Genomic DNA, 20,337 nt, shown 5'->3' with positions numbered 1-20,337 from the left:
TTCAGAGAGTTGGGTTTGTTTTCAGCAGCCTCAATGAGTTCTCAACATGCACCTTTCGTTGACCATCTATTAACAAATGTGGAACAAACCATGCACAGAACTTCATTTTCTTCAAATTCTGGGTTTTTACTTGTCGAATGGTTCCCTTATTAGCTCACAGATCTTCTGAAACCATTCGGAGCATCGCATACTGGTCATTTGTAATGATTTCCTTCAACTTTTCAATAAACTCTAGTGTTCGAACTGTTTTTGCAGGGCCCGGATGTTCATCGTCTTCCAGTGATTCTCCTCCATGTGCAAAGTGTTTCTGCCACACTGCTTCATCATTTGAAACGTTTCCATGGCACTCTTGCCCAGTCATACACAAAACCAGATGTTTTCTCTTTGTTCCATTGTCCCTCCACAACACAGATACAGGGGAGACATGCAGTTCAGCTCATATGTTCTGAAATGGCGGCAATTTCTGGTGACCTTGACTGCGGTGCTCGAGGAACAATCACTCTTTCATTTCATGTTTACTTCTAGTAGATGGCAGCACCAGCACTCACCTCATAATGTCAGTCTCGTTTTCCAATTGCAGTACTGTGTATATATATATTTTTTAAAATTTTTTTCCGGAGAGTATCTTTAATCCTTGTGCTTATTATTATTCTGTTTCATTATATATTTTTAAATATGTTTCAAGCAAAACTGGTTAAAACACCACACAGTTCTCTTTTATGAATATATAATCATACCTACAAAGTATTTTAACTTATTTACACTGAAAAGTTGTTTCACTGATTTAAAAAATGCATGATAAACAGAGGTCAAAAAGGGAAATTTTACAAAAATATATTTACAGAACACTCCTTATTGTATGAAAGGGGGGAAGGGGATGTGGTTACAACCCATGTTTTTATAGGCACAAATAATTTCATAATGTGCGGCTCTGTAAGGTGGTAGATTGATTTCTATTGGATATTCGGAATTTGAATGCTAAGATGCCTATTATATCAAATATTCACCTTTGGCGACACTGTTCACAATAAAATATTCATGAAAAACGTTTTGTTCTGTCAAGTTTGTCGAGCAGTGTATAATAACTTGAAATACCAGCTGGAATTATTCAAGAAATTCTCAGTTTTTAACTTTTATTTATATAGAAATGTATATTTCCTTGCCTTAGAAAAAATACCTAAAATTCTCAGAAACAATTATTGTGCCATCATTTGTGGAATGTCTCACTATTGGAAAGACAGATTTATTCTCCCAAACAACTGTTTCCTTACTTTTTCAAGCAGCTCTTATGCAGATTTTACACAGAAATTACAAAAAAAAAAAAAAAAAAAATGCAAGTATAGTTTTTTTTTTTTTAAGCATTTTCAGTGTCATTTTATGATGGGTTAGACCAGATATTATCAACCAATGTACCGCAGCACAGTGGTATAAGGCAACGTTCTTCAAGTGTGCCACAAGATTAAGAAAAACTCCACTGCATTCAACAGCAATCAGTCTTAGGTATGCTGCGAATATAGCATCTTTTAACACAAAGTCTGGCATGAGTGAAAAAAAAAAAGGTTGGGAACTGCTAGATACTGTTAGCAGAGAGCATTTTCATAACATTCTACTTTATTATTAACAAGCATGTTAAATATATTAGCATTAGTAGAGGCATTTGATGCAAGAAAGCAAGCTTACGCAGCATCAGCCAAAAAAAAAAAAAAAAAAACACTTCCACTTCACCCCTCTGTTCATTCGAAATACCTGTCCCGCTGAGCCTTAAACTTATTTAGGCTATCAACTTCCAAGACAAGGGATGGAAGTCTGTTCCACCAACCAATCACCCGCTGGCTAAAGGCAAATTTCCACACATCTATCCTACATCTGTCTTTCCTCAATTTGAATTTATGCCCTCTCAGGTGATTATTCTGGGCAAAGATATTAGAAACAAAGTTATTAAAGTTTGAATGACTATCTGAAAAGTTTCTAATAATGAGTGCACTAACTTTATTCAATAACATTTAATAATAATTTAGAATGATTTAATTTAAATGATTTTAAAGCTTGCAGCTGTCACGCTTAAGAAGATTATCTTGTGTGGCTCTTAATCTTTTGAACATTAAAAAAAGAACCATAAATAATGTACAAGTAACAAATAATGAAGTAACGATCACTTTTAACTTACGTACAAATACAGCTAATTTTTTTATAATACAAATATTAAACATTTCTGTTTTAAATCTAGGCATGGTTGCCTTTGTTAATAGAGTGACAGAACTGTTTCTGTTAAGTTTCGAGAAACTTCTTCTAAAACTTCCTGGAAAAAAATCTTCAACAAGGTAAGATTCATTATAATTTCCTGTTTTACAATAAACTTTAGCAGAGCAATTTAATATTAAGCCAAGTTGGTAGTTATGTGCTAAATATTCCTTTAACAGTTTATCCTAACAAACCTTGAATACTTTTAACTGTTGATGCCTCTGCTCAGGTTGCAGACAAATTGAATGGGTATTTTACATCTAATTCACACACGAGTATATCTTTAGAGAAGGGGATGCCAGAAGTTTGTCAAAGTCTAATGAGGAGCTAAATGACTTTGTGATAACTGAAAGGAAAGTGGAGGAGAAATTGCTGTGGATGGACAAAAAAGGCACCTGGGACAGATGGAATCTATCCAATTATTATTATTATTATTATTATTATTATTAGCTATATTTTGCAAAGAAGCCTGAGGCTTATGCTGCAAAAAAAAATTCCCAAGTTACCCTAAGAGAGAGAGAGAGAGAGAGAGAGAGAGAGAGAGAATAGAAGGGAATCACCAAGAAAGAGAAGAATGATGATGATATCCAGCTCAGGACTCTGGGTGTGCCAAGCCCATACTCACCAGATATGATCCCATGGGGTTGGGAGGCAGCAAAGGAAAACCCTTTAGCCATAATTATGGCTAACGGTTTTCTTACCTCTTTGGTCAAGAAAGATCCCTATGAACTGGAGAAGTGCGAATATAACCCCAATTCATAAAGGGGGATCAAAAGGCAACATAAGTAATTACAGACCTGTTAGCTTAACATCTGTTCCAAGGAAAATAATGGAATGACTGATTGAAGAAGTAATGCAGGACCATTTGGGCAGGCATACAATTATACTGCAATCACAATATGGATTTGTCAAGGGACACTCTTGTCTAACCAATCTGATAGGTTACTATGATGTAGTAACCAAGGTACTGTTACTGTCTGACACTGTTGCCCATAAAAGACTGCTGCACAAACAGGAACAATGTGGCATTACGGTAAAGTAACCAGATATTTTTTATTAAAGTGGGACAACTGAAACTAAAAAACAAAATGTACCGTTTATACTGTTTATTAAAATGAAATAAAATAAAAATAAAAATTTGTAAATATAAAACATATGTAAAATTATGGGATAAAATGTATGAATTGTTTAAAAAAATCCTTCTCTTTTATAATACATAAAGGTATTAAAATATGAGCTGGATATCATCATTCTTCTCTTTCTAGGTGATTCCCTTCTACTTTTGACTCTTTCTCTTTCTCTCTCTCTCTCTCTCTCTCTCAGGGTAACTTGGGAACTTTTTTTTTTCCTGGTGCAGCATAAGCCTCAGGCTTCCTTGCATCATATGGCTATTAATAATAATAATAATAATAATAATAATAACTATAGTCATATTTTGAGAAAAATCTAATAATTGGAAGAATAATGAATAAAACTTTGTTTTCACATTTCATTTGAAATTTGAGCTTGACTTACCTTTAAAAAATATAGTGAAAAATTCTTTCATGTATTAAATAAGTAGTATCAACATGGGGTTTGAACACATTCACCTTTGACCATGGAAAATTTTTATTTCTAGCGGCTAGATGGCATTGTTTACTTCTGGTTGTGTGTCTTTTTTCTACCACTTGGTGGTGTTGATTTTTATGATTTTATTTTTTCTCCCAAGATGGTATTAGTGGTATTTTTCAATTTTAATTCTACCCTCAGCTGGCCTTGAACTTGGGGTGGTATGCTTGGTTGCTGGTGACCTATCCTTGCAGCTGACAGGTACCCCGGCAGTGGAAGGTTAGTGTTGAATGTATCAGTTTTGACATCAAAAGCAGAACTTCGAATATCTTGAAAGTTAATTTTGTGCATAATGAATTCTGAGTGCCTACTTAATTAGGGTGATGCATTCTGAGGAAACTTATTTTTGGAATGGACGTTGCATTCTGGGATGAAAGTTTTGTGGCTATAGTGTTGTTTAGGGAGGTGGACCACTGCCATCAGTCTCCAAAGCAGACACGGTCCCGGAGGGCCCAGGTGCCACCATCTTGTTTGTAGGTATTTTCCCGAGGCTCCTTATGCAGGATGAAATGCTGAAAAATCTGACTTTTGGGCCTTAAACTTAGAATTTCCACCATCTGGTTTGCAGGTATTTTCCCAAGGCTCCTTACGCAGAATGAGAAGCTGGAAAAAATCTGACATGAGGCTATTAAAGATGCACCTTTGTATTCATTAAACTTAGAATTTTTCACAAATCAATTAAAGTGTTTCTCTGTTGGTTGAGACCTGACTTTAACAAAAGTGGTGGCTCCCTCTGAGGGATGAAAAGCTTAAAAAATCTGACTTGTGAGCATTAAACTTCGAATTTCCACCCCTCTATTGATAGCAGGATGAAAAGCCAAAGCCACCATCTTGTTTGTAGGTATATTTCCCAAGGCTCCTTATGGTAAGGATGAAAAGCTAAAAATATCTGACTTGTGGCTATTGAAGTTAGAATTTAATTAACACCCAAACAATTAAAGTGTTGGCCATAGATGAAAACTGACATGCACAAAATCGTTCTTAAGTATATATTTTGACCAGAAAATAAGAGTGTTTTCTGAAACTACTTAAAATGAGAATTTCCAAAGTAAAAGTTTTAAGATTAAAATTATGAGTGAGTTTTCTGAACCTACTTTTACTTTCCAAAGTAAGAGTTATAAGTTTGAAAATTAGAAAGTTAACTTGTTTTTATAAACAGTTAGTAGTTATTTTTGAAAAGTTTATTTATTTTTTCTCAATTGTACATATGCTCAGCCTAAGTAACGACTGACACAGCTAAAATTTACAAAAGCATAGTTTATTGTTAACATCAAGTATACAAAACTATTTACAAACTTATAAGTTGAATGCAAATTCACAAGGAGTATTCACAGTTAGTAGAAAAACACACAATCCTTTTCAAGTTAACAACAGAATACAGATTCGTATCGACACAAGGCTAAGCACATAGTTAAGCTGAGAAGAATACCGATTTTTCCAGTTAGTTTTTAATAGAAATGAATTGTATTTAACTTCATATGCACGTTCCAACTAGTGTTTGTCCTTTTCAGTAAGCTGAAGGGAACTTTGTAAAATACAATCGATGTTCCTTGCTTTCAGCCCTAACCAAACATAAACATCACATTGTGATTATTCACCTACATGCCAAGTTTTTTTTTCTTTTCAGTTTGTTGAATGGAAATGAACTTATTTACATGTTAACAGCAGAATGCAAATTCAAACTGTCGCATGGATAACACCAGTCATCTTACACTTTCCTTCAAAAATTCACGACAACATTAAAAGGAATATCATCTGTTCGAGTGATAACACCAACAGAAATACATATTGTCACCAAGAATTACTCACCTTGTAAGAAGAAGCACAATGTGTCCTTTTGCACTCATTTCAAGGGAAGTGATTAAGCCTGAGATCACATACAAACAATTTACAAGCTCAACCGACAAAATGCAAAATGCACATAGCAACAAAGACCTACTCGCATTGTAAGAAGAGCTACAATTAGTCCTTTTACAGTTATTTCAAAGGAGGTGGATTAAGTCTGACATTATATGTGCTCTCCAATTCCCATATCATAGCAATGACGTCTTGGAAAATACCAAGTAGTCGAAACAGTGACTGTTCCCCTCTTGTCTTACACTTTGATAAAAAGCTGGTTACAACGTTGTAAGGAATAACGCTGCATGAGTAACATTAAGCACTTCGAAAATAAAACTGCTCTTTCAGCACTTCTCGTTGTAATTCCATGTCATCAATGATACAGTCAGCCATCAAACGGAATATTGCCTTTTCGGATTCCAAAATTTGAAATAAATCATAAATAAAGGAATTTTCGGCTCTAAAAGTTCCCATTCTGAAATATGTAGATTTAAGTGGGTTTCAGGCCTACCACTTCCGTTGTTCCATGCTAGAGTTGCGAATGAATTTTTCAATTTTTCACCTCAAGAGCTGACCTTCGGCATCTTGTAGGCTGTCGTCAACACGAGCTCGGAGTAGAATTAAACCTCATACAGTTTTGTTTTTAATGCTTGCCATTGGGTTTTGGAAAGATGTATGAAGGCGTTCGCATTTTCAAGGACCATCACGGGACTGAATTCGTAAAATGAAACTTGAAGGGTTGATTGCTGTCCCAATCTTCGATACAACACAAAATTCTTTTTACCTACGTTAGAAGCTTCAACTGACATTTTGGATGGTAGCACCATAAGCAAGAACGTAAACTTGAATCACAAAGCCAGAACAGTGTTCATTTTATCCCCTTTCAAAAAAAAACAGGCCAAGCAAAGTCTATCTCTTTACACAATACAATGTTGAACCACCTGATTGGAAGTGCAGGTCTGACATCACTGGCAATATTGCGTTCAAAGATCAGGAACTCTCCAGCTGATCTCAGGGATCAGGGGTGACACACACAGACAGTCACATTGCTTTGAAATGTTCTGGAGGTTTACCATCCATGTCACAGGTTCAGAGGGCACTTCCTGCTTGTTTGTTTTCTTATTTGGTTTTTAGGAGCATTAGCAACTAAGGCCATATTGCTCCGGGGATATGCGGTGGTCATTCCCTGACCTTTCCACATCCTCTGTATTTGGTGGTCACGGGCTCGAACCTGGGTCTAACTAAGAAGCGTGTGTTACACACTGCTGCTCCTGCCCACCTGGCTGGAGGCGCCCTTCCTTCCTGCTTGTATGAACTGTGAAGTGAATAGATCACACATTTTTATTTCCAAGACATATGTAAACGATTTCTGATTGGTCAAAATGTAGTGTATATGGAAAAATACATATTTTTCGTATTATTATCTGAATAAAATTGACATTTTCCTGTGTAAAACGTGATGGGGAAAAATTCTACATTTATTTTCATTAATCTTATCGTTTTAACACTAGATGAAATTTCATGTATATTTTGAAGGTTAATTCTGGGACGATGCATTCTGTTGAATGTGGTCTTTACAGAGCAATACATTTTTCATAATATTATCTTAATATTATTTTTCATTTTCCATCGCAAACGCTATGAGGAAAATTTTGCATTTTTCGTTTGTCTTGTTGTGTGTGTGTGGCAAGTTTTTTGAAAATCTAAACTCAGTTGAACATGTGGATTTTAATGATTGAATGATCGCAACCTGATGAGCCTTAAATCTACTGCCAGAATATTAAACCAAGTTCGATCCCCACCGATGCGTGTCTTTGGCCGCGAAGTCTGTTTGTAACGTAGGTGGTGGCAGTCTTGGAGCAAATGACCCTGCTGTTTGAATTGTAATCAATCCATTAAAGAGACTACTCTCATATCATTATCATAAGTTCGCTTCTAAGAATTAATTTTAACACATCCTAATTAATGAATTGCAAACGCTGTTAAATTTCACGAATATATTTTTCAACTAGAAAACATTATTGATTAATTGAAAAAATATACTCCTCATCTGTTGATATTAGAACTAGCACAACTCACGAAAGATAATTGGAACAGTAGTTACTAGTGAAATCCAAAACACTACTTGCTTTTCGTTCCACATCCACTTCTCATTGCCATTAGGATTGAAAACGCAAAATAATTGCTTACAGTATTTGTTTCAAGTTGAACTTACTACTATTACGTATAAGAATTCTCCACTTTGCTTTTCCCTTGTTTCAAAAACATTATCACTTAGTTTGACTACCCTGGAAAGAAGGATTGAATTTTCACAAATGATGACCTCGAAAAAGAATAGTAATTTCTCAACCAAACAGTTTATTTTTGATAGTTTTTCGTTTTAAGTTTACTACCAATTTAAATTCAACTTGCATTACAAACAAAAACAATAACGACAATCTACGAAAACCGTATTATTTGACAAAAGCATGGCCCATTTGTCATTAGTAGTAGTAGTAGTGGCATATAATGCAAGAAAGCAAGTGTATGAGCTTATGCAGCATCAGACATCAGCCAAAAAAAAAAAAAAATCACGCCATTCCCTCCAAATGCCTGTCCAGTTCCTCCTTAAATTTATTCAACCTATCAACTTCCAAAACGACAGATGGAAGTTTGTTCCAGCAATTAACCACCCACTGGCTAAAGGCAAATTTCCACACATCTATTCTACATCTGTCTTTTCTTAATTTGAATTTATGCCCCCTTAGGTTCGTAATCTGAACAAGTGGAAGGATCCCATCAGAATTCAGCGTGCTCAACCCATTCAAGGCCTTATACACCTCAATCAGATCACCGCACAGGTGCCTAGTCTCCAGCCACTGCAATTTGCAGAACTTAAGCCTCTCTTGGTAAGAGGATGCTTCAATTCCCTCACCAATCTTGTTGCCCTTCTCTGTACATGTTCAAGCAAATCTACATCCTTCCTAAAATGAGGCCTCCAGACCTGTACGCAGTACTCAAGGCGTGGCCTGACCATTGCCTTATACAGAGGGACAATCACCTCCTTTTCCCTGCTAGCAAAATTCCTATATATCATTGACAAAACCCCATGACCTGCCCTGGCAGCCTGTCTGCATTGCTCAGAAAACTTCATATCATACAAAAACTTCATACAAAAATACATTTTTTTTTTATTTTGAAGTTAGCATTGACACAAAGCCATCGATTGAAACTAGACATTTTAAAATTATTGCCATAGAGTTGCAAGTCTGAACCACCCAACTGACTCGCAACAACAACGTGGTGTCCTACCGTTTCCAGTTTATTTACCAGTCGTCATATGCAAACGTAACACAATTTTTCTCTCCTTTCAAGCCAACCCTCAGATTTTGGAAATCTTGCGTCCAGTACAGACCGCTCCCACAATGGATGGTATCCACTGAACTCACCAAAAAGACAAATTGGAGGCGGGAATTGTGTAATGAGGCTGTCAAGTCCTGAACTGGGAAAAAATGTGTTTTATCCTCACATTAATAACTAATCAGTTGACTTTGAACTTCTTCTATTCAGCTAGCTGTAGTGGAAAATTGTTTCAGTTAACAACAAGTGTGTTTGGCAACCCCCCCCCACGCGTTGCAGTTCTCGGCACGCCATAGGACTTTATAAGATGTGTGATTGAAAGGGAGGATGCTGAAATCGGAAAATACGCACTCTGTGATAGCCATGGTCGCAAGTTGGAGAATTCTTGTCATCTTGCTTTTGGGTGAGTCGGGAGGGATAATTGTGAACAACAAAATACTGAAAAGTCCACAGTTGTAACCTTGAAAGGACTTAAGATCTGAAAACTTAAAATTTTATTTTTCACTAAAAAATTATCTACACCTTATACATCGAATATCTGATTTACAAACGGATTATTTTGATAGAGAAAAAAAAATCTCTTCGGGGTGTACATCGCCTAAATAATAATATCAAATCTATTCAATGACAAATGGGCCATGCTTTTGTCAAATAATACGGTTTTTGTAGCTTGTAGTTATTGTCTTTTGTTTTTTTTTTGTAATGCAACTTGAATTTAAATTGGTAGTAAACTTAAACGAAAAACTATCAAAAATAAACTGCTTAGTTGTGAAATTACTATTCGTTTTCAAAGCCATCGTTTGTCAACATTAAATTCTTTCTAGGGTAGTCAAACTAAGTGATGATGTTTTTGTAACAAGGGAAAAGCAAAGTGGAGTTATACGTAATAGTAGTAAGTTCAACTTGTAACAAAACTGTAAGCAGTTATTTTGCGTTTTCAACCCTAATGACAATGAGAAGTGATGTTGAACGAAAAGCAAGTAGTGTTTTGGATTTTCGATTTCACTAGTAACTACTGTTCCAATTAATCTTTCGTGTATTGTGCTAGTTCTAATATCAACAAATAATGAGTATATTTCTGAACAATACATTCGTGAAATTTAACAGCATTTACAATTCATTATTTAGGATGTGTTCAAATTGATTCTTAGAAGCAAACTTATGATAATGATATTAGCATTAGCATTAGCATTAGCACTAGTAGAGGCATTTGATGCAAGAAAGCAAGCTTATGCAGCATCAGCCAAAAAAAAAAAAAAAAACCCACTTCCACTCCACCCCTCTGTTCGTTCAAAATACCTGTCCAGCTGAGCCTTAAACTTATTTAGGCTATCAACCTCCACCACAAGGGATGGAAGTCTGTTCCACCAACCAACCACCCGCTGGCTAAAGGCAAATTTCCGCACGTCTATCCTACATCTGTCTTTCCTCAATTTGAATTTATGCCCTCTCAGGTGATTTTTCTGAGCTAGAGGAAGAATCCCATCAGCATTGAGCATGCTTAAACCATTCAAGGCCTTATACACCTCTATCAGATCACCTCGCTGGTGCCTAGTCTCCAGACACTGTAATTTGCAAAACTTAAGCCTTTCTTCGTAAGAGCACCCCTTTGTTCCATTCACTAATCTTGTTGCCCTTCTCTGTACTCGTTCCAGCAGCTCTACATCCTTCTTGAAATGAGGCCTCCAGACCTGTATACAGTACTCTAGGTGTGGCCTGACCATCGCCTTATACAATGGAATAATCACCTCCTTATCCCTGCTGGAAAAATTCCTGTATATCATTGACAATACTCCATGAGCTACTCTTGCAGCCCGTCTGCACTGCTCAGAGAACTTCATATCTGCCTGCACAACCACCCCCAAGTCCCTTTCATTCTCTACCACTGTCAGTGTAGTACCACAGAGTTGATACGTTGCTCTGGGGTTGCTGTTTCCCATGTGTAGTACTTTACATTTGTCAATGTTAAACTTCATTTGCCACCTCTCAGCCCATCTGCTCAACCTTTCCAGATCCTGTTGCAGCAGCATAGTGTCAGTAGTGTCCTTGACAACCCTGCCAACCTTTGTATCATCTGCAAACTTGGACATTAAGCCCGATATACCATCATCAATATCATTTATAAATACAGAAAACAATAATGGACCCAACACTGAGCCCTGAGGGACTCCACTAATAACATCAGTCCACGATGAGCAGTGTCCATTGATTACCACTCTCTGTCTTCTCCCCCTCAACCACCCCTTTATCCATAGCAGCAATTTGCCTCCAATGTCACACTGCTCCAATTTGTGTAGCAGTCTTCTATGTGCAACAGTATCAAAAGCCTTTCTAAGATCCAAGTATATAATATCAAAGTTATTCCCTGCATCCAGTTCTTTTGTGACTGCATCATAGTATCCAATCAAGTTGGTCAGGCAAGACTTCCCCTTAACAAAACCATGCTGTGTCTGAGCTATAACTGAAGTCTTGTCTAAATGATCCTGCAGTGCTTCTTTAACCAGTGCCTCCATTAATTTTCCTGGAACAGAAGTTAAGCTCACAGGTCTATAATTACTTGTGTCAGCCTTTGATCCTCCTTTGTGAATTGGGGTCACATTTGCACATTTCCAGTCTATGGGTACCTCCCCTGAGTCCAAGGAAGCTCTCATAATTATGGCTAAGGGTGTGCTTACTTCCTTTGCTGCCTCCTTTAATATAACTGGATAGATCCCATCCACCCCGGGTGCCTTTCTTGTGTTTATCTTCAACAGTTTCTCCTCCACTTTACTCCCAGTTATTTCAAGATTCTGTAGCTTACTGCTAGAGTTGAATACACCTCTGGCATTCCCCTCGCTGAATAACTCCTCATGTGTGAATGTCGATGCAAAATATTCATTTAGTTTGTTAGCTACCTGAGCAGGATCATCAACACTTGACCCATCAATATCAAGTGGACCAATCTGATTCATCCCCTTCCTTCTAGAGTTTACATAAGTAAAGAACTCTTTGCTGTTTTTCTTTGCATCCCTTGCCAAGGATTTCTCGTAATCTGCCTTCGCCTGCCTAACCTCCTTTGTAACTTGGTTGCATATCAACTTGTATCTATCATAGGCTTCTGTGTCATGCATTAATTTGTATGTATCCCATGCATTTTTCTTCTCTGCCATATGCCTCATTAGTTCATCTGACATCCATTTTGGCCTAAACCTTGAACAATATTTCTTAGTTGGTATGTAAAGCCTAGTAGCTTCCAAGATAAGTTCTTTGAATGCTTCCCATTTTGAATTTGCTGTTGGTAACATCATCAGTTGGTCCCACTGTATAGAATTTAAATACTGTCTCAGTCCATCGTAGTCACCTTTACGGAAGCAATAACCCTTCCCTTTACCCCTAATGGTAGTTACCTCTTTGAGTAAATCCCACTTCAGCACACTGTGATCACTGCCACCTAGTGGTTCATTTATCTGCAGATTCTTAATGCATGAAGAATCACTGCTGATAATCAAATCAAGAGTATTACTCCCTCTAGTTGCCTCCCGAACATGCTGATGTAGAAAACAATCATCCAATAAATCCACAAAAGCCCTGCTAGTGTGTGAGTAATCAGCCCCCAAATTCCAGTCAATATCTGGGAAATTAAAATCTCCCATTATAAGACACTCTGATTTACTGGCCCACTCTATTTCCCTGTACAGTTCCTTATTATTTCCATATGAGTGTCTAAAGTGTATTCGTGTCAAACGGCACCAGGGGTTTCCCCCATCTCCGCGTGGTTTTCTTTGTGGTGTAACAGATCACTGTTAAGGCCAGAGATTTAAGTGTATGGGATTTGGAAGTATTGTGTTGTGTATCGTTTTTCCAATGGCCATTTACGCGCTATACCCCTGCTGGGGTCCAACAATGCCAGCACTCAGCCCGTGGAGTCAGACCAGGTACACCAGTATTATAGTTATTTACTCTGGCAGGCCCTGCCACATAATTTCCTGAGAATTCAGTGGCTAGGGCCTTAAAAAAAAAAACGCGATTTTAAGGGGTGGTTCACTAATGAGGTTAAACGTCGGAATTGATGCGCGATTTGGCTATTAGAATTTGAAAGTTTATTTAGGTTTTTGTCGTGTGGGATGCGTACACTGATGTACATAGAGAGAGAGGAGAGTGGGGGGAAAGACAGAAGTATGAGGTCATGGTAACATAGTGTTTTTTTGACAAGCGGCACCAGTGGTTTCGCACAACTCCGCATTTGGATCTCTTATGAAGTAAGACAGTACTGTCAAGGCCAGATAGCATATGTTCATGTTTGCTTAGGGTGGGTTATGTTTATGTTGTTCGTCTGGCCGCTTAGCCTAGAGTCTGTGGAGCACCACAGACCGTTAGTTACCGTCACTGGCGCTGGGAGCCGGGCCATGTAAGTAGGAAGAGAACTCTGGCTGGCCAATCCCAGGGTAAGCCTGAACTTTCCAGGGAGGGGCCCAAAAAAAAAAAAAAATATATATATATATATTTTTTTTTTGAAATAGGAGAAGAGGGTGAAAGACTGAGGAGAAGAAATAAAGTAAGCAGAAGAGAGAGAGAGAGAGAGAGAGAGAGAGAGAGAGAGAGAGAGAGAGAGAGAGTGTGCGAGGTAGGATGAGCTCTCCCCCTTTGGGGGAGCTCACCCTACCTCAGGAAAAGGAGAAAAGATTGTGAGGTCAGGTGACCCACAAAGTCAGGTTGCCTAATGGCATGACCCTGCATTTGACAAGCCAAATGCTAGTCCCTCTCCCAGAGGAGTATTTATGTAAGTTCCTACTCTAATAGGAAAAGCAGATATTGTCCCACACCTCGAAGAGAAGAGGTGCCAGCAAGTGAGTTAATCCTACCCTGTGCAAGGGCCCAGCGTCAGCAATTAAATCTTCCTTGGCCAAGGGTAACTTGAAGGCAATAAGCAGTGTCCCTCGCTGGGCAGGGAATATGGGTCATCTTCTCAAGTTAGTGGATGGCTGGAGGTACAGGTATTCTTGACGCTCAAGGATTGCTTGGAGTTCTTGTGTCTAATGTAGAGAAGTCCATTTAGGTTGGTGGGTTTGTAACAGAATTTCCTTTGTGAGCGCCGAGAGATTCCTGTTATGTCAGGATAAAGATGAGTATCCTGTTGGTGTTTTATTTGATTCCATTCAAAAGATGTTCTGTGAATTGAGTTTTGGGTCCATTATAAGATGGGGGTGCGCTGAACAGTTTGCTGTAGGTGGATTTGACCGCATTTTAAATAGTCTGGGCAAAAGTCGTGAAGGCTTTGTAGTTGATTTCGTCAATTATGTAGGGATGTTCCTGCCCATGGGGTATATTTCCAGTTCAGGTAATTAGGAGATTTCTGGGTAAATCATAAAGAGGGCAATTATACATGAGGTGAATCTTCATTGTTGCCGCAAAGGCAAAAAGGAGAATCAGTGAGACCCAGGGCATGCAGCTTGGCCCAGAACAATCCATGACCAGTAAGGAAGAATGAGCTGTGAAGGCCTGGTGAGTACCATGGCGGAGGGTTTGGTGCAGTAATCATAACTTGTGGAAGAAATCTTTTAGTTGTGTCATTTTTGGCTCTTTGCTCCCAAGATCGGTGCCAATGGACTCACATCTGGTGAGTATGGGCTTGGCACACCCAGGGTCCTGAGCTGGATATCATCATTTTTCTCTTTCTTGGTGATTCCTTTCTACTTCTCTCTCTCTCTCTCTCTCTCTCTCAGGGTAACTTCGGAATTTTTTTTTGGCTGGTGCAACATAAGCCTCAGGCTTCCTTGCACCATATGGCTAATAATAATGATAATAATGATAATGCTGGAAGAGCTTGTAGGAAATCTATTTCATTTCGTTTTTTGGATCATTAGCTAGACCGAGTGTTATGTCCAGAATGGTGGTGGGAATTCCTCTCTTTATGCAGTTAACCCACAGGATTACTGACTGTGTGGCAAGCTCTGGTCACAGTGAGTAGGATATTGCATTAAATTGTATGTAGCTTTGCTTTATTATGTGCAATGTTGGCAGGAGGGAACCATATGCCTGCACCATAGCACACAGCTGGTAAGAAGATGGTTTTGTAAGGTAGCATGAGAGTCCTCCTCAAACCTGTCTGCCCTGCTAATTCTTACGATCATTGCGGTATAACAACGTATTTTGTTGGAGAGGTAATTAAGATGAGGTAAGAATGTTAACTGGGAGTCAAAGGTTACTCCTAGATATTTGAGTTGCAATGTCTACCCAGAGATTTTAATTTGGGGCAGTCTTCTTATGTCCAAGGATCCTTTGAGAAGGATAGTCTTCGTTTTTTCTCCAGAGATGACTAACTTGTAGTTGTTTGTCCAATTTTGGAGGCAATTTGCTCAAGCTGAGTTCTTGAATCAGCTTTGATTAGGAGGATGAGGTCATCTGCATAGGCCATGCAGTCCACAGGGCCTAAATCCATAAGAAGAAATTCATCTAGTCATAAGTTCCCAAAGTAGGGGGCCAAGAACTGAGCCCTGTGGACAACCTCTGACAACTGATCGGGAAGTTTCTGAAAATTTGTTTGAACAGTTACTGAGTGATTGAAGAGGTAGATCTGTAGAAAGCGGCAGAAGTTGAGTGGAATATTGAGTTGACAAAATCTCCTGACAATGCTGGGCCACCAGATGGAATCGAAGGCACCAGCAAAGTCAATGGAGATAGCCAGTAGATATTTTTCTGTGGCTGAGTTTGCTATGTTGAGGAGATTGTTCATGGTGTTTTCAGTGGAGCATCCTGGTTTTTATGGCCCATTTGTGGCCCGTCTGTTTGCTTGCACAATTCTAGCCATCCTCCTCTGACCTCTCTCATTAACAAGCGATTTTCTTCCACAGGATATTTTCTGTTCTTTGCGCCATTTTCGATACACCCTTGAAACTGTGGTGCGTGAAAAGTTCGGGAGAACTGCCTTTGCTGCCGAACTTGCACCTACTACCATGCCACATTCGAAGTCTGTTAGATCACTCCTTTTCCCATTCTTGCTACGGTTTGTACGCTTAACTGATACTAGAAAGATTATTCTGCTCCATTTATATCCACAATTGTGATCGTGTGACTTGCAACGTTGTGGACAAACCATTTGTGTGCACAGCAGGGGTGTACCTAATAAAGTGGCAGCACAGTGTATGTTTTGTAAATAAAAGTGTGTGATCCTATTCACTTCACAGTCATATAAGCAGGAAGTGCCCTCTGAACCAGTGACGTGGATGGTAAACTTCCAGAACAGTTCAAAGCAATGTGACTGTGTGTGTGTGTCCCCCCTGATCCTTGACATCAGCCGGAGAATTCCTGATGTTTGAACGCGATATCGCCGCTGTGATGTCAGGCTTGCACTTCCAGTCAGGTGATTCAACGTTGTACTGTGTTAAAGCGATAGACTTGCTCGGGCCTGGGGTTTTTTTTTTTTTTTTTTTTTTTTGAAAGGGGATAAAATGAGCACAGTTCTGGCTTTATGATTCAAGTTCAGGTCCTCGCTCAGGGTGCTACCATCCAAAATGTCAGTTGAAGCTTCTAAAGTAGGTAAAAAGAATTTTGTGTTGTATCGAAGATTGGGACAGCAATCAACCGTTCAAGTTTCATTTTACGAATTCGGTCCCGTGGTGGTCCTTGAAAATGCGAACACCTTCATACTTCTTTCCAAACCCCAATGGCAAGCATTAAAAACAAAACTGAATGAGGTACTAATTCTACTCCGAGCTTGTTTTGACGACAGCCTACAAGCCGCCGAAGGTTTAGTTAGCTCTTGAGGAGGAAAATTCATTCACAACTCTAGCATCGAAAAACGGAAGTGGTAGGCCTGACAACCACTTAAACCTACACAATTCAGAATGGGAACTTTTAGAGCTGAAAATTCCCTTTATTGATGGTTTCTTTCAAATTTTGGAATCTGAAAAGGCAATATTCCGTTTGATGGCTGACCGACATGGAATTACAACGAGAAGTGCTGAAAGAGCAGTTTTATTTTCGAAGTGCTGACATTCCTTTTTTTTTTTTTTTTTCAAAGTGTACGAATGTTACTGACGAAGCGTTATTCCTTTCAATGTCGTAATCAGCTTTTTAGCAAAGTGCAAGACAAGAGGGGAAACAGTCAGTGTTCAACTCCTTTGGTATTTTCCAAGGCGTCATTGCTATGATATGGGAATTGGAGAGCACATATAATGTCAGACTAATTCTACTACTACGAGGCGCCTCCGTAGCCAGGTGGGAAGGAGCAGCAGCAGTGCGTAGCACACGCTTTTTGATTAGACCCGGGTTCGAGCCCGTCACCACCAAATACAGAGGATGCGGAAAGGTCAGGGTATGACCACCGCATATCCCGGCGCAATATGGCCTTAGTTGCTAATGCTCCTAAAAACCAAATAACAAACAAAGACACTAATTCTACTGGTATTAGATATCTAATATAGTCGATTTCTGATAACGCCCGCAGAAATCTACTGTATTTCTGCTGGCGTTATCACGCGAACACGTGGTATTCCTTTTAACGTGGTCGAAAATTTTTTAAGCAAATTGTTAGATGACCAGTGTGACAATTTGAATTTGCGTTCTGCTGTTAACATGTTAATAAGACATATACATTCAACAAACTGAAAAGGACAAAAACTTCGAATGTAGGTGAATAGCCACAATGTGGTGTTTGGTTAGAGCTGAAAGTAAGGAACATCGATCGTATTTTGCAAATTTCCCTTCAGCTTACTGAAAAGGAAAAACACTAGTTGGAAAGCACATACGAAGTTAAATACAATTGATTTCTATTAAAAACTGGAAAAATGTATATTCTTCTCAGCTTAACTATGTGCGTAGCCTTGTGTCAATATGAATCGGTATTCTGTTGTTAACTTGAAAAGGACAATGTGTATTTTTCTACTAACTGTGAGTACTTGTGAATTTGCATTCGATTTATAAGTTTGTAAATAATTTTGTATGCTTGATGTTAACAATAAACTGCGCTTTTGTAAATTTTAGTTGTGTCAGTGGCTACTAAGGCTAAGTATAAGTACTACTGAGAAAAAATAAACTTTTTTAAAAATACAGTAAACCCTCGCTAATCCGGATCGAAATATGAAAAATTCTATTCATAAACGTAGTTTACTTTGAAAGACACATGGAACTTGTTGTGCCTGAGTCGGACGGATGTTATCGCTTATATTGCGTACTTCTTTATACATATGTACATAAGTTAACTTATTTTATATAATTATTGGTTCTAAAGAATTAAAAAGTGAAATAAAAAGAAAACACTTTATTTTAACTATCATTAATAAGCTCAAAGTGATAGAACAACTTGAAAATGGAGTCTTGGTGGAAAAAATGCTTTTTTGTAGTTGGGAAAAAAATGCTTGGAAAAAAAAAATTGGCATTGAACAACAGGGTGTGTCAGATATTAAAAACAAAAAGAATCTGTACTATACAGACATTTCCTTAAAAATTCGATGTGGTGAGTGATAAAATCAGTGTAGTAAATAGACAGACATTAAAAAAGCCAAAAGAATTGTTGCTGGAAGAAGCTGTATTTAAGTGGTATACCCAGAAACGATCAAGTGGCGTTGGCATGTGACACCAGCGCCACCTGATAAATGTATAAAAAGACAAAAGCCAATACATTTATCTACCTATCGACGGATAAATGTACAGGCAACCCCCCCCCCCTGTATAACACGGTACTTCTACAACAAGGTTGATTTTTTTTTTTTTTTTTTTTTGGTAGTTGTTGGCGCATCGGCTTCTGTGGCCAGGCCATAACTAATGAGACTCGTGACAGAGAAGAAATATGCATGGAATGAATATAAATTATCAAGCGACTCAGAAGCCTATGGCAGATATAAGCTAGTCTGTAATCAGGTCACAAAGGAGGTTAGGCAAGCGAAGGCAGATTACGAGAAATCCTTGTAAAAAGATGCTAAGAAAAACAGCAAGGATTTCTTTACTTATATAAACTCTAAAAGGAAGGAGATGAATCTGATTGGTCCACTTGACATCGATGGTTCGACTGTTGATGATACTGCGCAGATAGCAAACAAACTGAATGAGTATTTTGCATCTACATTCACACGAGAAATTATTAAGGTTTGAAAATGGCAGAAGGTTATCAAATTGTAGCAGGATACTTAATGATTTTGTAATAAGTGAGAGCAAAGTGGAGGAGAAATTGTTGAAGTTACACATAAGAAAGGCACCTGGGGTGGATGGGATCTATCCAGTTATATTAAAGGAGGCGGCAAAGCAACTAAGCAAACCCTTAGCCATAATTATGAGAGCATCCTTGGACTCAGGGGAGGTTCCCACGGACTGGAGATGTGCAAATATATCCCCAATTCACAAAGGGGGATCGAAGGCTGACACGAGTAATTACAGACCAGTTAGTTTAACTTCTGTTCCGGTTAAAATAATGGAGTCACTGGTTAAAGATGCATTGCAGGATCATCTAGACAAGGCTGCTGCAGTAATTCAGACACAGCATGGGTTTGTTAAGGGAAAGTCTTGTCTGACAAGTTTGATAGGATATTATGATTTGGTTACAAAGGAACTGGATGCAAAAAATAATTTTGATATCATATATTTGAATTTCAGGAAAGATTTTTACACTGTTACGCATGAAAGACTATTGTACAAATTGGAGCAGAATGGTATTAAGGGTAAGTTGCTACAATGGATAAAAGGATGGTTAAGTGGGAGAAGACAGAGGGTGGTAATCAATGAGTGCTACTCTTCGTGGACTAATGTTATTAGTGGAGTCACACAGGGTTCGGTGTTGGGGTCCACTGTTGTTTTGTATATTTATCAATGATATTGATGAAGGTATATCAGGCTTAATGTCGAAGTTTGCAGATGATACAAAGGTTGGCAGGGTTGTTAATGACAGTAATGGCAGTGTGCTACTGCAACAGGATAATTTGGGCAGATGGGCTAAGAACTGGCAACTGAAGTTTAACCTTGACAAATGCAAAGTGTTGCATATGGGTAGAAGTAACCCCAGAGAAACGTACCAACTGTGTGATACTACACTTAAGGTGATAGAAAATGAAAAAGACCTGGGAGTAACTGTGCAGGCAGATATGAAGTTTTCTGAGCAATGCAGACAGGCGGCCAGGGCAGGTCATGGGGTTTTCTCAATGATATATAGGAATTTTGCTAGCAGGGAAAAGGAGGTGATTATCCCTCTGTATAAGGCAATGGTCAGGCCACCCCTTGAGTACTGCGTCCAGGTCTGGAGGCCTCATTTTAGGAAGGATGTAGATTTACTTGAGCATGTACAGAGAAGGGCAACAAGATTGGTGAGGGGAATGAAGGGATCCTCTTACCAAGAGAGGCTTA

General features: G+C 38.5%; 1 protein-coding gene across 1 annotated transcript in view; it reads left to right on the top strand.

Annotated features, from left to right (window-relative positions):
- Window positions 1–20,337, top strand: part of LOC150080835 (uncharacterized) — a 107,435-nt gene that overhangs the window by 8,429 nt on the left and 78,669 nt on the right. Inside the window, exon 3 of the mRNA XM_090380837.1 lies at window positions 2,228–2,321. Within this exon, the coding sequence (XP_090236963.1) occupies window positions 2,228–2,321 (94 nt within the window). The remainder of the gene's footprint in view (window positions 1–2,227; window positions 2,322–20,337) is intronic.

Source organism: Mastigoproctus giganteus, chromosome 9 (assembly GCF_048544385.1).
Source record: "Mastigoproctus giganteus isolate SK-2022 chromosome 9, ASM4854438v1, whole genome shotgun sequence".
Classification (NCBI taxonomy): Eukaryota; Metazoa; Arthropoda; class Arachnida; order Uropygi; family Thelyphonidae; genus Mastigoproctus; species Mastigoproctus giganteus.
Note: the sequence above shows the minus strand (reverse complement) of the source record. Positions and strands in the feature narration are given on the sequence as shown.